Source organism: Coenobita brevimanus, chromosome 112 (genome assembly GCF_032717465.1).
Source record: "Coenobita brevimanus isolate Jiangsu-jjx chromosome 112, ASM3271746v2, whole genome shotgun sequence".
NCBI classification, from domain to species: Eukaryota; Metazoa; Arthropoda; class Malacostraca; order Decapoda; family Coenobitidae; genus Coenobita; species Coenobita brevimanus.
Genome location: NC_137065.1, coordinates 5,959,717 through 5,976,104, shown reverse-complemented (window position 1 = coordinate 5,976,104; position 16,388 = coordinate 5,959,717). Strand labels below are relative to the sequence as shown.

At 41.5% G+C, this 16,388-nt stretch overlaps 1 protein-coding gene across 1 annotated transcript; it reads right to left on the bottom strand.

Moving 5' to 3' along the window:
* Positions 1–395: 395 nt before the first annotated feature.
* On the bottom strand, positions 396–15,029 carry LOC145417996 (uncharacterized). The gene is made up of 4 exons (XM_080286537.1): positions 14,761–15,029; positions 8,122–8,354; positions 5,830–5,929; positions 396–1,252 (listed from the first exon to the last, which is right to left on the bottom strand). Exons 1-4 carry the CDS (start codon positions 14,953–14,955, stop codon positions 995–997), a joined length of 786 nt encoding a protein of 261 aa, XP_080142663.1. The 5' UTR covers positions 14,956–15,029; the 3' UTR covers positions 396–994.
* Between the last annotated feature and the right edge of the window lie 1,359 nt (positions 15,030–16,388).

Genomic DNA, 16,388 nt, shown 5'->3' with positions numbered 1-16,388 from the left:
GCCTCATATAATAATGCAATGGAGCTGCCTGGTTATACACATGTCCCATCAATCCCTTCCCTGTCCCCCAAAAGGAGGATGGTGGATTGCAAAACGAGGGCAACTTTTGCGTCCAGTCCATTAGATCCAGGTTCAGATGAGCCTGGGGTTGCAGCTACTACTACATGGACTACAATGGTGCTACTACTACTGTACTGTACCAAGATCAGAAGTACTGAAGTCTACACAGGAATGGTAATAACTAACTTGTCAAGTGCCTCTACTGATGTGTCATAGTAGGGTGTGAACTTATGTAACAGCTTGAACATGGTTCTGTCATGGCCATCCCTAATTATGGGGGAAACAAGGCACTGGAGATGATGAATCCTAGTGCCTACAGGACTTCCTCAGTGTTCATGCATGGGAGCTCACCGAAGAAATATATTTAATATTACAATATTTATTGCAAGATGATGACAGAATCAGTATACTGTATGTACAAACACAGCAGTAGCAGAGTCTCTTATCATAATTATACAGGTAATATGCTTTCATATACATTCACATAAATTAGTGGATATTTACTGCAATTCCCTAAGAGTTTTCCCACTAAAAGAATTTAGGTATATTACTGCTTTATTTCCAAGATAATTTAGCACAACAACTGCAGTTCACTAAACCAATAAACTTACACCATAATTTACCCTTCATTTGCCTTTATTAAGGACCATAGTCAATTGCTGATAGCACAACTGATCACAATTAACTGGTTTAAATTCTGTCACAAATACAGGTACAGGACAATAATATCAACTCCACTTTTTAGTTCAGTAATTATTAAACTCCAGCATATTTACTTATTTAAAAAAAAATAAATATAAATAATTGTGCTTGAAGATAATCACTAGGTTTTTCAATGTGACTGCTCAGTGTCTTGCTGTTTATCGTAAGGTGGATCAATATTAGGTCTGCAACAGTACCTTGCTTAACTTGCGGGTACTGCTAAGTCCCTCAATTATGCTATGAATGTCCCTTCCAATGACTTTTCCTTCTCATTACCCTCCTTGCCTGCCTCCTCACTGGTTTCTCCACTAGCCTCCTTCCTTAGTCTCTCTAATATGCGCTGCTCTTTTGCCAGCTTCTTGGCTTGTTTTAACCTTTTCTTCTCCTCTTTCTCCTTCTGCTGCAGGGCCTCCTTAAAGCGTTCGTCTCGTGGGTCTAAACGGAATCCTAACATCTGACGCACCTCTTCAATTAGTTGTTCCTTCTTGGCCTGCAGAACGAAACATAACATTACCCATTTTATGACCAGGACAACTCTAGAACAGACAATTCTTGTTATGAATAAGGAGTTCTTCATCATCATCATCATCAACATCATCCGGACCTCTTTTCCCACCCGAGGGCAGGGTGAGGAGTACAGTATTAACTTCAAGACGCCAAAGTTTATCCAGTTCAATAGGCCATGTTTCCACTCATTCATCATTCAAACCCTTGAAATCCTGGCTCCATCTGATTGGCCAAAAAATTTCACAATGTTCTGTACCTTCACATACACCTGACTGATAGAGCCAACCCGAACGCAGATACATTAAAAAGGGGTACCAAATCCCTGGTCATGCACTCCTCCACACAAAATTCATCCAACCAGCTTGATCTCTTGTCAGTCCCTTAGCCTCACCAACTTCCATACCTCTCTTCCTCACACTCATCCACCATACCCCTCCACCTTCTTCTTGGCCTACATTGCCTTCTCCCTTCTTCAAATTTGCTCAGATATACCTTTTTCACCATTCTATTGACATCCATTCTCTCCACATGACCATACCATCTCAGTACACTCTTCGATTCTGGTGTCCACAGACTTCCTCACTCCACATCTTTCATGAATCACATTATTCCATATCCTATCCACTCTCTGTACTCCACATACATTCCTCAGTAGTCCCATCTCCACTGCTCTTACTCTTTACTTTTCATTTTCATGCCACACCACAGTCTCACATCTGTATGTTAAAGTTGGCTCTAACACTCCTTCATATAAGCCTCCCACAGCCGTAACATTCAAGCCTCTGTTTCTTATCAAGGCCTTCATGACACCAGCTACTTTCTTTCCTTGTGTCACTCTACTTTCCACTTCTTTTGCACATTTTCCTCTCTTTTCTATCATTGTACCCAAGTATTTGAACTCTCTCACCAATTCCAGTCTCTCTCCATTCACTGTGACATTGCACTGGGAGTCACCTTCTCTCTCAATAACCATCACTTTACTCTTTTCTAAATTTGCTCTCAAGGCACAACACTCACAGACATCAGCAAAACTCTGCACTAGCCTTTACCAATTTTTGTTTACCTTACAGAGAGTAATATTTAGCTGCCAAGCATAGTGCTAGAAACAAGGTATACTGGGCAAAATCTGAGTCTCAGAGACTTTTACTGCATAAACTAAACAATACTGAAGGGAAGAATGTGACATTTAATGTGGCAAATCAGATGAGATGGGAAAACAGAGATATTTCAGGTAAGCACTGTGTGAAGAATTATGACGGACAAGGGGTTGTGGACAATGAGGATACTAATATGCCTGGAAAGAGATTATAACTGGCTGCTGAATGAGAAGTGTGACTGGAACAATGAAGGTCTGGATAAAACAAAAATGATAGCTAGGGCTGGTGGCAGTACAGTAAAATATTAAGCCGACTCTGCAGAAGGTGGAATTTCCAGAAGTTGAACTCTGACCGAGGAGTGACTTGGTGTTTATTCAAAGGGTTACAGCTTTCCTTCTTTCCTCTTGTCTTTCTTTCCTTCATTCTTTCCTCTTCCTTCTGTCTACAGGTGACTTTACACTGAGTGACAAGCCAAATGGTTTCCTGTACACCAGGAAACTATTTACATGACCAACTTATGGTGCCTGGTGGATTAATGAGTAATTACGGCGCTCCAATTGGACTGAGCCAATGTTTATTGTTCAAGTAATGCCACTCAGGGATGAATAAGGCTGGTCACTCTCATCTTAAAAGTCAGGACCAACTTGTCTAGCTGCAGGCTCCTTCGCTGCTCATAGGGCAACACCAGATTAGATGACATAGTATATATGATGTACATTTAATTTCGTATGACACATCTTAGTTTCTTATATTCCATGTGCTACATTTTAGTTTATTATATTTCAAGTGTTACATTTTAGTTTAACTGATTGTAAAGTGAAGTAAATAAGTGCAGAACTTTACATAATTATGTGACTGTTGCACCGCTCCACGTATGGAACCTCTTATCCTAACCTAGCCTATTACAAGCACTGAATTGTTTTTATTACTTATTTTTATTGCTTTACAAATGCTTCTTTAGTTGATTGTTAATAAACATGTAATTATATATAATTTGCAATTATCAGGGGGTAATAATTTTTTTCAATTATTTCCAGAAAATTAGTCAGAAAACTTGGTAAGTCGAACTAGCCTAGAGCCCCACATAGTTCGACTTGTGAAGGGTTCACTGTACAGTTAAAGCAGAGGAAGTGTGACCATGTACAGTATGCCACATGCGTGTGGGAAGTAACTCCATCTTCTGCAGTGGTTGTGATATGTGGGTGCATAGGACATGTATTAGTATTAGAGGTAAGCTGTAAAATAATGCTGATTTCGTATGAACAGTGTGTCAAGGAGGGCATGTAGAGATTGTCAGGTGCGTAAGGATTGATCTTGCTGGAGAGTCTCTTTAGAGTGTGGATGAGTTTTGTTATTTGGGAGATATGTAATTGAAGAGGGGCTGGAGCTACTTCTGTGACTTGGATAAGGAATGGTTGGAGAAAGCTCAGGGAGCTGTTGCCTCTCCCAACACTGAGAGGAATCCTATGTTAGGAATGTAATGCTGTATGGCAGTGAAACCTGGGAAGTGAAAGAAGAGGACATCTGTATGCTCAAATGTACAGAAATGACAATGATTAGATGGACGTGTAGTGCATCCTTAAATGTGAGGACAGAGGGACTATTATAGGACTGCAACTGAGTTGAGAGCAAGGAGGGGACTTGAATGCACTGGTGTTGTGATGAGGAGGGGTAAATTAAGATTGTTTAGGTATGTTGAGAGGATGGAGGATGATAATTGGGTGAAGAAGGTGAGAAGTGTGAACGTCAGGGGTAGGACTGCAAGGGCCTATCTATATACTGCCAGATGCCTTAATCTCGTAAGAAGTGGCCACAAACAAATCGCCTCTGTGTCACCCTGTCCCCTGCCATTTTGTTGCCTTCCTCCCAGCTTACACCCCCCTCTCTCATATACCTTTCCACTTCATCCCTCCACCTCAACCTCGGCTACAAAAGGATGACCCAAAAAGACCCAGGATGAGGTTACAGAGTGTGATAGGGATGTGGGACTAAATAAGGATGTTGCCAGAGATCAAGAGGCATGAAGAGCTGCCATTAGGTAACCAAGGCCAATGCATGCAAGCATGCTGCTGCTTAAAATGATACAAAAGATAGGCTTACTAGCCTAAGCTCTTAACAGAAAAAAACAAACCACATAACAGCTGATAATGAGAACTTGCTGTTTTTTAAACCAATTACTGTAATATCAGACAAATTTATTCAGCTGAGTAAGGAACAGAAGTCAAAGTGTGTTAATTACTATCAATATTAACCCTCTCACAGTAGGAACATTATTAGTATTGCAGTCTGTCCCATGTAGCTTAAGATAAATTTATTAAGCTGAGTTAGTCACTGGAGCCTGTTCAGATTCATGAAAGTAAAATTCTATATAATTTTTTTTAAAGAATTGCATGGCCACCCCTTATCTGATTAAGGCATCTGGCTACAGATAAACAGACAGGAATTACTGGATGCTGTGTGCTGATACAAAATCTACTGGTCTAATTCAATGCACCTATACATACTAGTAATAATAACAATTAGGACTTCCCTTTTTGCCCCTATGAGGTGCAAGAGTTCAAAGCTAGGTTTGCAAGTCCACATTATTTATGGGTACAATACATGATGAATATGATGGTACATTGCACCCTCACACAATGCGAGTTTGTGGGCAGCAGAAACAATCGCATTCTCCGATTTTGCATTGAGTGAACCAAAGAACTTATGGGAAAAATGGTATATGGTGGACATCCCACCCAGGGCTTGATCTTTGGGTCCCCTTCCGGCCTACTCTACTCTGCTAATACTTTGTCTAACGATACTTCTAGATGGACCAACAAAAAAAACAGCAAATAGAACACCATGTACCTTTATTTGACTTCTGGGCCTGTTAAGGGAGGGGGATGGATATCCGAAGCTCGGGGCATCTACTCTTGCCCCGCGGGGCAGGGTGCCCCGTTGTCATTCTTACTCTCACTGCTGAGGTCTCCCGGAGGTGCCATAAAGACTTCAAGGTCAACAGCTGAGACCATGATGAACAGGTGGGTACTGCTACGATACTAAAATGAACCACAGGATGTGAGGTACAGCATGTTTTCTCGCAACAATATGAAGTAGAAGTGTCTGTTTACCCAGGAAAGTCAGTAGATGACATGCAGATAACTGGCCAGCTGCCTGCCATTTTGAATCTGCCTCGTTGCCAGCCACCCGCTTTTGTGTGACTGACTCACATTGTCCAGCCCGACACTTGTAGTAATGGCGGGAAGTCCATTTTTGCCTTGGAATCATACAGCTGATTTGCATGTTGGGAAGTCTGATTCGAAGATTTTGCATTTGATAAAAATAAGCATTTTCTGGGTTGACCTCGCATTGTAGGTGATTCACACTGTGTGAGTTCGCATTGTGTGAGGGTGCATTGTAATGACAGTTACTACTGTGCTGACTGAATATGAACGTGATGTTGCCCTGCAAGAGGGAAACCTACCTTGGCTTCCATTGCTTCCCTCTCCTGTTTCTGAATGCGTGCAGTCACCTCAGCCTTCCATACCTCCAGTTTGGCAACCTTGCGCTTAATGTCCTCCTGTCTGATTAAAACAAGGCAACATCCAATGGGTTAAAACACGGTACATTACAACCTGATGCAAACTGTGTTCTGCTCTAGTTCTTTCATTTTGGCACAGATTTTCTTTTTTAAGTTTCTCCCTTGGCCTTATGGCAAAATAAGACAATACAGTATCACAGCTCTACATCTTTTTCTTAACACTGCCTCATGACTAGCATTACATTTTTATTTTCTTGTTACAGTTATGAATTCGAAAATGGAAAAATGTCAGTATTAGGCCAAGTAAAAGCAAAAAAGAGTATAATATAATACTGTATGGTACTGCCACCATAAATCAGTAGTTAGTTTGATGCATAAATATTATACTGTTAACAAAGATTAATGCATGAAAGTATGCTGCTGATGACACTCTTGACCGGGAGTGAAAACCTTGCACTGAATGAGAGTACTTTCAAGGTTACAGGCTTCAAGTATTATTTTTTTGAAACTTCTTGTATGCAGTGATGAAAAATTGCATAAATAATAACAGCACTGTATGAGAATTTGGTAAGGAAGAAATAGGGATGAGATGTGGTGTTGTGGAATTGATAAGAAAAATACCAGAAGATGGTATGGACACACTCAACGACTGGAAGATGTTCCGATACAAACATTTATATTTATGTTTAGAGACATACAGATACCAGTATTAAGCTAACACTAATTACCTTACAGGCCAACAGACACTGGGTAATAGGTTAATAAAAAGTAATTTATGGCTATACCGGTATGTTATCTATGGACAATATTATTTGGCCCAGCAGAAATGCTGGGTATAATATGTGCCATGTGTAAACAAAAAAGACTGGAAAACCTTTGGAGTACAGAAGACAATTAACAATATTTACCTTTAACCCCTTTAACCAAAAGTTTTCTATTTCACTGCTGCTGCTATCAGATGATTTCATTCAGCTTAGGAGAGTTCCTTCATACTAATAGTTAATAATGGCAACATCTAACCTATCCTGTTAAAAATAAGCTCTCTAAGTTTACTAAGATCAGCTGGAAACAGCAAGAATAAAACAGGAAAAAATCCTTGTAGTGAATGGTAGTGATTGACATGTAGGTGGATAGGCAGGCAAACAGAAAAATAAATAGAGTGGATAATAGGCAGACAGATAAATAGATATATAAACATTATTTCAAGCTGCATGGGAATTGGTATCAACAGATAGATGGGTAGGTAGACTGACAAACAGATAAACTTAAAATTCAAACTGCTAAACTGAAAAACATATAAACTTATAATTTCAAACTGATGAAAATTGGTTGATACTGCATATATATATGGGTAGGTAGGCAACAGATAAATAAACTTTTAATTTCAAACTGCATGCGAACTGGTATCAACAGACAGACAGGTAATAGGCAGAGAAACAGATTAATAAACTTATTATTTCAGGCTGCTAGATTGGGAAAAAGATAATTAACTTATTATTTCAAACTGCATGGGAACTGCTATTGAGTGATAAGTGGGTAGGTAGTCATATAAATTGATAAACATATAACTTCAAACTGCATGGGAACTGCTTAGACTGATTGGTGTGTAATGGAGTGTATAAAAGCCCACGTTCCTTAGAGGCAAAGATCCTCTCTTTGGCACAGTGGTAACGTGCACACCTATGAAGCAAGGGGGCCCAAGATCGAATCTCAGCCGGAACAGTGTGATTAATTTGTCAAGTTTCAGTCCGGTTATTACGTCAGTTGGCAGCGGTGTAGGATGTGAGGCGAGGCTTAGAGGGCAATGATGTTGTTGTTGACAGCGTCTGAAGCCATACATCCCGGGCATGAGCTGTCTGGTGTGGTCCACAGCGCCCCCAGTGGTGGCCTCCAATGCGTTACGCTACCATGTGTGAGTTTGAAGCTGACCAAATTAATCACCACAGGGAGAAAAGAGTGATGTAATGGGGTTTATAAAAGCCCATGCTGCTTAGAGGCAAAACAGGGATCCTCTCTTTGGCTCAGTGGTAACATGCACGCCTACGAAGTGCAGGGGCCTGAGATCGAATCTTGTCCTGGACAGTGTAATTAATTTGTTAAGTTTCAGTCCGGTCATTAAAGGTGGATGGGTTGGTAGGTAGACGGTTAGAATGACAAATAAATTTAAAATTTCAAATTCCATGGGAAGATAGAATATACAGTACCATACTTCTCCAAAGCTTTGTCATTCTGTACCTCTTTTGGATTACTTCTTCCTCCTCTTCTCTGGCCTTTCTTGCTATTGCTATCATTTCCTGGACAGAGTGAGGGTAGGCAAGGCACTCCCACTCTCTCTCCAAGGCCAGTTCTTCTTTACTTGGCCATAGCTTCTTTACATCCACCTTGCTAGCACTACCAAACTGACCATACATACTACGCTGTTTACTTAAGGAATTCACCAGCTCTTCATCCTCTGTTTGAACTGTTGGCTGAAACAAAGACAAATGATTAGTTAAACATGCTTCTACAAATATTCAAATATGTACAGTATTAACAGTGGTCAATGTTTTACTGGGTATACAGTAAAAAAGTTCTTTTCTTTTATTCTGTTACAGTATTTTTAGTGCTTCTAAGTGAGTTAGTTCTTGTGTGTTGTTATTATAATAGAAAATTCAGTTTTTGTTCCCTTTCCATACAGCTTACAATAACAGGCGACCCAGTGGGAATATGAGGTTTTTGTGTGAGGGAAACACTGTGGCTGATGACACAATGTGGTTACTGTATTATTAAAAAAAAAAAAAAATTGAAATGAGTCAGTGTCTTTGTAATGGGGTACGGAAGTGCATTTTCAAGTATGAGGATCCATCAATAACCATGGAAAATATTATTATAATATACTGTATAAGGGACAGGTTAGGTTAGGATAAGTTTGGTTAGGTGGGCATCAAATGGGTTTGGTTTTGTTAGGTTAAGATTGATAATGTAAATTAACTTACAAAAATTTAAATTAATTTGGATAAATAAGTGACAACAATGGCAATTTCAAGCCAAAAATGGCATTCTAATATGCCATCTGCCTGTCCAACAGACCACAAGATGGCATCCATCTGTTTTTGGTGGCACTGGGGAATGTAAACAAAGACTACCGTTATTTTTTTAAAAGCTATTTATCACTTTTAAAAGAAACAAAAACATCAGAACCTGAAAATGATTCAGAAAACACTAAAGAATCCCATGAGGGACTTTGGTAGAGAAAAAAACCAGTGTTGTAGGTCTCGGGGAAAGGTCTTGGTCTCAAGACCAGTTTGGTGTGGTCTTTGTCTTGATCTTGGTCTTGAAGCTTCTGATCTCGGAGTTTTGGTTCGAGACCAGGTCGAGACCAGCATTACAAAGTGCATCGTGACGTGGGGAAGGTTGGAATTTATGATCATACAGGGAGAAAAATCAAAGCTGATTCGATTCATGGAGCGCCATACAGCATTGTACTGTCTATACATACTGCCTGGCTAGCGCTACGATGAAGATGCACAAGCTAAGTCCTGCGAGTGCCGATAGAGTGCATGCGAGTCGAGAAAACATGCATGACGTGGCCATTCTCGCAATGACAATCTCCGTTTGCACGCACGCATGTTTGCAGCTCTGTTCACCTCCACGTACTTCATATACGTGTATGGTGTACTGTATGCAATCCCCACACCTTTCGTACAAGTACATCACAGGTTTAGCTAGTTCGCTCGGAAAATGTAACCACAAAAATTTCCATTTTCCTATGTTTGTTTCTTCATGCCAATGAAGAACTGAATGCTTAAATATTTTACCAAGATGTTCAGTTCTTCACATATATTAAATTTTGTAAATATATTTCCTCCTTTATAGGGCGTAGCCAGGATTTTGGAGCGATGGGGGCCAAGTCAGACATCAGTGGCTTCCAGCCTTTCGAGTTATAACACTTCAGAGCTCCCAAATCACTACCACGGAGGCCTGCAGTGACTTCTGTGACCTTTTTAGAAGAAAACAGAATATCTTCTAGTGTTTCACAGCCACCTCATATTTCATACAACTTATTCACCTATGAGTGGGGGGCCATGGCCATGTGGCCCAGGAGCATTTCTAGCCCCACTAAAATGGGAGGGCCACCTGGGGGCCGATAAATCATCTGTAGTAGCAAGAAGGACAGTGAGCAGACTCGAATGAAAGCCCCTTTCAAGAAGGAAAGTGAGTGAAAACTGTTCTCTTAAACAAATAGTAGGTATGACTGTAAGAAGTATTTGGAGCACTTATGGAAGTAAAATATATATTTTATATTTATGAATATTTTTTGCTTCCCACCTCTGTATCCCGAAACCCCTTCGGTCTCTTGTGAACTTATCCTGAAAAATAGGTAGTCCCCCTAGACTGTTCAAGAGAAATGAAAGATGATTATGTTGTGTATGGAACGTTTGGGCAGGGGTAAAGCTCGGAGAGAAATGCGAAAATTAGTCTCCTGAAAACCAGCTTTCTCGTGAGGAAGATACAGCTATCCATGAGTACGATGGCTCTGACAAAGTACAGTATACAACACCATACACTGTAACTTCAAAACCATACTTTCAAAAGTTTAAAATATTAAAAAACTTTCAAAAGCCGTAACATCGGTGTGCAGGGCCATAGAGCTATGATGCGCCCTGGGGTGCCTGGAAAACGTTTGACACAGGCCAGAAAAAGAAGCAAAATCGTCACAGTCCTGGTGTGGGCCCTGGTCCCTCCATACTCTTTGAGTTTTGGACTCAGGAATTATCCCCATTGCCCTCTTCTCTCTTTCATTTAACTCATGTGCAATAATCAACTTAAATTCGTTTAAAAGTGTTGAGTATCACATCGATACATAATCTGCAACTGGGTGATTGGGGTACTAGTGCACTCACTGGAGAGGCCGAGACGCCTGTGAAAACTTAACGGTGCCAGCAGTGCAGCACCTGCAGGCTGCAGCTACTTTTCATTCATTCAACAGACATGTATATTCTTGGTCTTGGTCTTGGAGGGTCTGGTGGTAAATGTGAAGTTTAGGACCAATATGGCTTTCAACATGCAGACAAGGGTTTTTTGATGGTTTTTGATGTATTTTGAAAGAATCTGACCTTCATTTCTGCTGGAAATGCTTTGTTTTCCCATTCCCCCCCCTCCCCCTTTGGGTGTGGTAGAAGGGAAAACAAAGCATTGCCAAAAGAAAAGAAGGTCAGAATCTTTCAAACCACATCAAAAACCATCAGAAAAACCTTGTCTACAAACCTAACCTAACCTAACCCAACCCAACCTAACCTAACCTAACCTAACCTAACCCAACACAACCCAGCCCAACCAACCCAACCTAACCTAACTTAACCTAACCTAACCTAACCTAACCTAACCCAACCTTACCTAACCTAGCTGGGGGGCTCCGCCCCCCTGGCCCACCATTGACGCCGTGGAATTGTTGTTAACCTAACGGCCTAGCACATACCTTATTAACTGAAGTCAAACTCAGCTTATGGCATTTCTTACATAACAATTGCGAAGGCAGGACTCCATGTTTTCATAGGAAATTTATGCTCCTCTTGTTCTTTCGCCAGTATCTTTGTATTATTTTATGGTATAGTGGAGCACACCCACTACACTGTCCTCTCATTTCCATGTCTTGATGTGGACTGATGCGCTGAAATTCAAACCCTGGGGCGACTCCCGCCCGGCACGTCAACACGTGATTTGGAAAACAAAAGCAATTGGTTAAATTAACCCTAGAACACTATTGTGGGGTTGAGGTGACCTCCCCCCCCAGGAGGTGATAATGCGATCATGGGGAGATAAGGGGCCCAGGGTGCTGGGTCTCCCAGTACCTTCATGCCACTACAATCACTCTTGAAAGGAGGTAGTGTGGTGCAGCTCGCTTGTATTTTGTATGCTGAAAAGTATGCTTGGGGTTGGCACAACCCCATGTTAGTGTTTATAGGTGTTAGTTTTGGGGGGAAAATAATTGACAGGAATATAATTATTTTGAGATTAGTACATTTGTACACCAGTACATACACTGTACACTCCTATGTACAGTACACTTGTACTTATTAGTTCAAGTACAGGATATATGGTTTAACATAAGATTATAGTCTTCATTTTGCATGCGGAAGATTTTTCATTTTTCAAAAAAATCTATCTATCTACCTATCTATTGCCAGACACCTCAATCCCGTTTGGGGTGGCCACAAACAAATCGCCTCCTAGTCGCCCTGTCCCCTGCCATTTCACTGCCCTGCTCCCAACTCACACCCCCCTCTCTCATATACCTCTCCACCCCATCCCTCCATCTCATCCTCGGCCTCCCCCTCCCTCTTCCCCCCTCCACCTCACTCACATACACTCTCTTCGTCAGTCTTTCACCCTCCATCCTCTCCACATGGCCAAACCACCTCAGTGTGTTCCTCATAACGCTTCCTATCACATCCACATCAACACCACAACGCTCCTTTATATCCTCATTCGTCAGCCTGTCTCTCCATGTGACTTCACAGGCTCCTCTTAAATAACTCATTTCCACTCCTCTCACTCTTGACTTGTGTCCCTCCAACAATGTCCAAGCTTCACTTCCATACGTTAGAGTTGGTATCACAATACTGTCATGTAGTAACTTTTTCACTTCTATGCTCACTTCCCCGTTTCTTATCACTGCTTTCAAAGAACCAGCAACCTTTTTTTTCCTTGCTGTACCCTTTCAAGCACTTCACCCTCCAAACCTCCATCCTTACTCATCACACTACCCAAGTATTTAAACGTACTCACATTTTCCAATTCCTCACCATCCAACCTCGCTGTACATTCACTGACTTCACCTCTCTCAAAGACCATCACTTTACTCTTCCCTACATTCACCTTTAGATTCCATTTCTTACACACTCTCCCAAACTCATCCACCAAGCCTTGCATCTCCCCTTCGTCTTCACTCAACAACACAGTATCATCTGCAAACAACAGTACAGGGAGTTTCCAAACACTATCCTCTCTCACCAGGGCCACTCCAACATCCACTACCCTACCTTGTACCTCTTTTATTACCCCATCCATGTACAGATTGAACAACCATGGAGACATGACACATCCCTGTTTCAACCCAACCTCCAAAGAGAAAAATTCACTTAGTTCACCATCCACACGCACTGCAGCCTTCGCACCATCGTACATACTCTTCACAGCATCCAACAACTTCCCATCTACTCCATATATTCTTAATACTTTCCACAATCCTTGTCTATCCACCCTGTCACATGCTTTCTCCAAATCCATGAAAGCCGCATACAACTTCTTTCCCTTCTCTAGAAACTTTTCCACTAAAGATCTAAGAATGAATATCTGATCTACACAACCTCTTCCCTTCCTAAAGCCTCCCTGTTCTTCTCCAACTAATTCCTCTGTTCTTTCTCTAACTCTGTCAATAAGTATCCTACCATACACTTTTCCTATTATACTAAGAAGACAAATGCCCCTATGATTACCACACACTTCTTTTTCCCCTTTTCCTTTGTACTAGGGAATAATTATACCTGACTTCCAATCCTCCGGGACTCTACCTTCATCCCAGGCCAATCTGCACATCTTCCACATCCATTCTACTGCTATCTCTCCCCCATGCTTCAGCATTTCACCACACACTCCATCAATTCCTGGGGCTTTCCCCGATTTAACTTTCTTCATTGCTTCCACAACTTCTATCCTACTGATTTCTTCCTGTCTTCCCACCTCCCTCCTTCTCCCAGCCATTCCCCAGCCACTTATACTCGCATTACTTCCATCCTGTATGTTCAACAATTCCTTAAAGTGTTCTCTTCATCTGCTCACTTTTTCTCCCTTCTCCACTAGTAATCTACCATTTTTATCTTTCACTCCCCTGCTAACCTCACTTCCACCCTGTCTTACTCTCTTCACCTCTTTCTAGAACATTTTCTTACAGTCCCTCCACTTTACACTCAAATTCCTCATCCACTCTCTGCTCTTACTAATCTTTTCACCTCTCTCTTTCTTTCTACATATAACTCTCTCTTCCGCCTCTGAACTTCTTCCACGCCCCTATTTCTCATCATTCATTGTATGCTTTTTTCTTTTGTGCCACAGCCACGAAATTGAATAAATTCTAATTCTGACTATTTTTTTTTTCATTTTTCGAAAATGGGGTTCAGTCAACCCCACGTTAGTGTTGGTGTAAGTCGGATCGGAGGTTTGTGTTCCAGAGTTAATTACACGTCATCATGCAACAACTACCGACTTCCGCCAGCTGCAGCTAACAGATCTATGAACACACAACGGTCAACATCTCCACCAGAGCTAAGTCTGAAGTCAAATTCAGAAAAAATTTCAAAAATCATTTCTGATGTTATACACTTGCAGCACCTATTGATGGGGTTTAAAATGCTCCGAAGAGAAAAATTTAGAGGATAGTAAGACTGAAAATGCTGAAAGCCATATTGGTCCTACACTTCACTAATACCAGTCTGGTCTTGGTCTCGAGGTGCCTGGTCTTGACTACAACACTGGAAAAAGCTGAAGTACACTGCCACATACAGTGATCCCGTCCCCTTGCTGATTACCAAGAACCCTATTCCTATATTGATCATTATTTTTCCTACTGAAATATTTAATTAATTTCATTTTAATAAGAGAGAGAGAGAGAGAGAGAAATGAATTCCCCATGCTAGGCATCGAAGGCCATATAGTCCCGCTAGGTTACAGGAGGGAGTTACCCCTCCCAGCAACGGTAGCCCCAGGCGAGGCTTGAACTTGCGACCCCCTAGCCACGAGCTCGATGCTCTACCACTGAGCTACCGCGCCCCAGAGAGAGAGAGAGAGAGAGAGAGATCCAAAATGAGAAATTGTCGAAGTTAATCAAATATTTACCTGTCGATGGAGCTGCTTATAATGTTTCTTATTCAACCTTGACTTATTTCTCTTGCGGTCAATAACATCTTCCTCACTCAACGTGGACTCAGGTGGAGGCAGGTAGTGTGCAGGAGTTCTAAAATGCGCCAGTGGGAGGCTTCTACTCCATACTGAAGCAATTAAACGGCCCGTACCTCCTCCAGAAACTATCATTGTGTCCTTGTCATACACCACAATGCAACAAACTGACAGTTTATAGGCAGAAATCAATGTTTTCCCTAGCTTTTCCTTCCCATCACCCGGTTCCGTCGGGAAATAATCTGCTGGGATTTGTTTTCCTTTAAAGCCTTTTACTTACCGAGCGTTTTCCATATATTTGGAATATTGGTGAACTACTGATGAATGACCTATATTTGACATGCCACCTTGTGTATCAGTTATAAAATGGGAGAAGGAATAACAAATCATGAGCAAGATTAGATATTGTGAAGTAAACAAAAGTCAGCAATGGTTAATCTCCTTCTTGGGGACAATCACCCTTCACAGCAACAAAACAATCTTCACAGACCATTTACCTTATGGACGATTCCCGTCACTTATTGATTGATAGAAATATTGTTCTGAGCTACGAATAGGATGCTGTTTGACCAATCATCACTAATTCAACACAGGAGTCGAAGTTGCTCCGGCTGTCATTAGCTAATGTTTGAGAATATAAGCTGTAGCTATAGCCAGACGCCATATACCCCCATGAGGGGAGGCCCTTTGACTCTGAGTTAGTTGTTTTACGGGTAAGGGCACTAACCTTGCCCCAACCCACTTGCTGACAAGTAGGAGATATGTATGTGCTGGTTCTATAGTTACCACCCAGCGGTATAAATGGCTAACAGGAAACCATTTGGCATGTCACTCAATATAAAGCCACCTGAAAAGGAAAGAAGAGTAATGAAAAGTGACTGGAAAGATGGAAGAAATGGGAAAAGAGGAGGACAGACACAGAAAAAGAATGATGAAGGTGATGGAAGAAGTAGCAGCACTACATCGAGCGATGGTGGTCGTCACCACCTACCACCATGAATTATACTGAAGGGGTTAAATGCAAAGAGCTGCTACCATGTGTTCAGGGCCGCCGACAATCCGGGGCAAGATTATCGACAACGGGCCCCCCTCCATCTGAAAACTGGCCTGAGCTGAATATATTCTATCGAAGTCTAGCTCACGAAGACTGCTCCCTAACCAGTGTCTCAGAAAACTGAGAAAGACCATTTAGCATATATATATATATATATATATATATATATATATATATATATATATATATATATATATATATATATATATATATATTGCCAACTGGTAGACGGGAGTTCGCGCCTCGCTCAGGTTGCGAAAAGTTTCACTGACAAAGTGGGTGGTTACTGTCCCCCTGGAGCAAGGGGACGGATGTGTGCGTGTGTGAAGGTCACAGCCTTGCCCTTAGATCGAACAATATGAACTCTCAGCTCCCTTCCGGGAGGGTAAAAGCTGACGATCACGACCAAGTGATCCTGACCGACCCGGTGAATTACACACACACACACAGGGTGGTACCCCCGAGGGGAATGGGAATGTGGTGATAGGGAGAGCTGGAGCTCCTGTTTCACTAT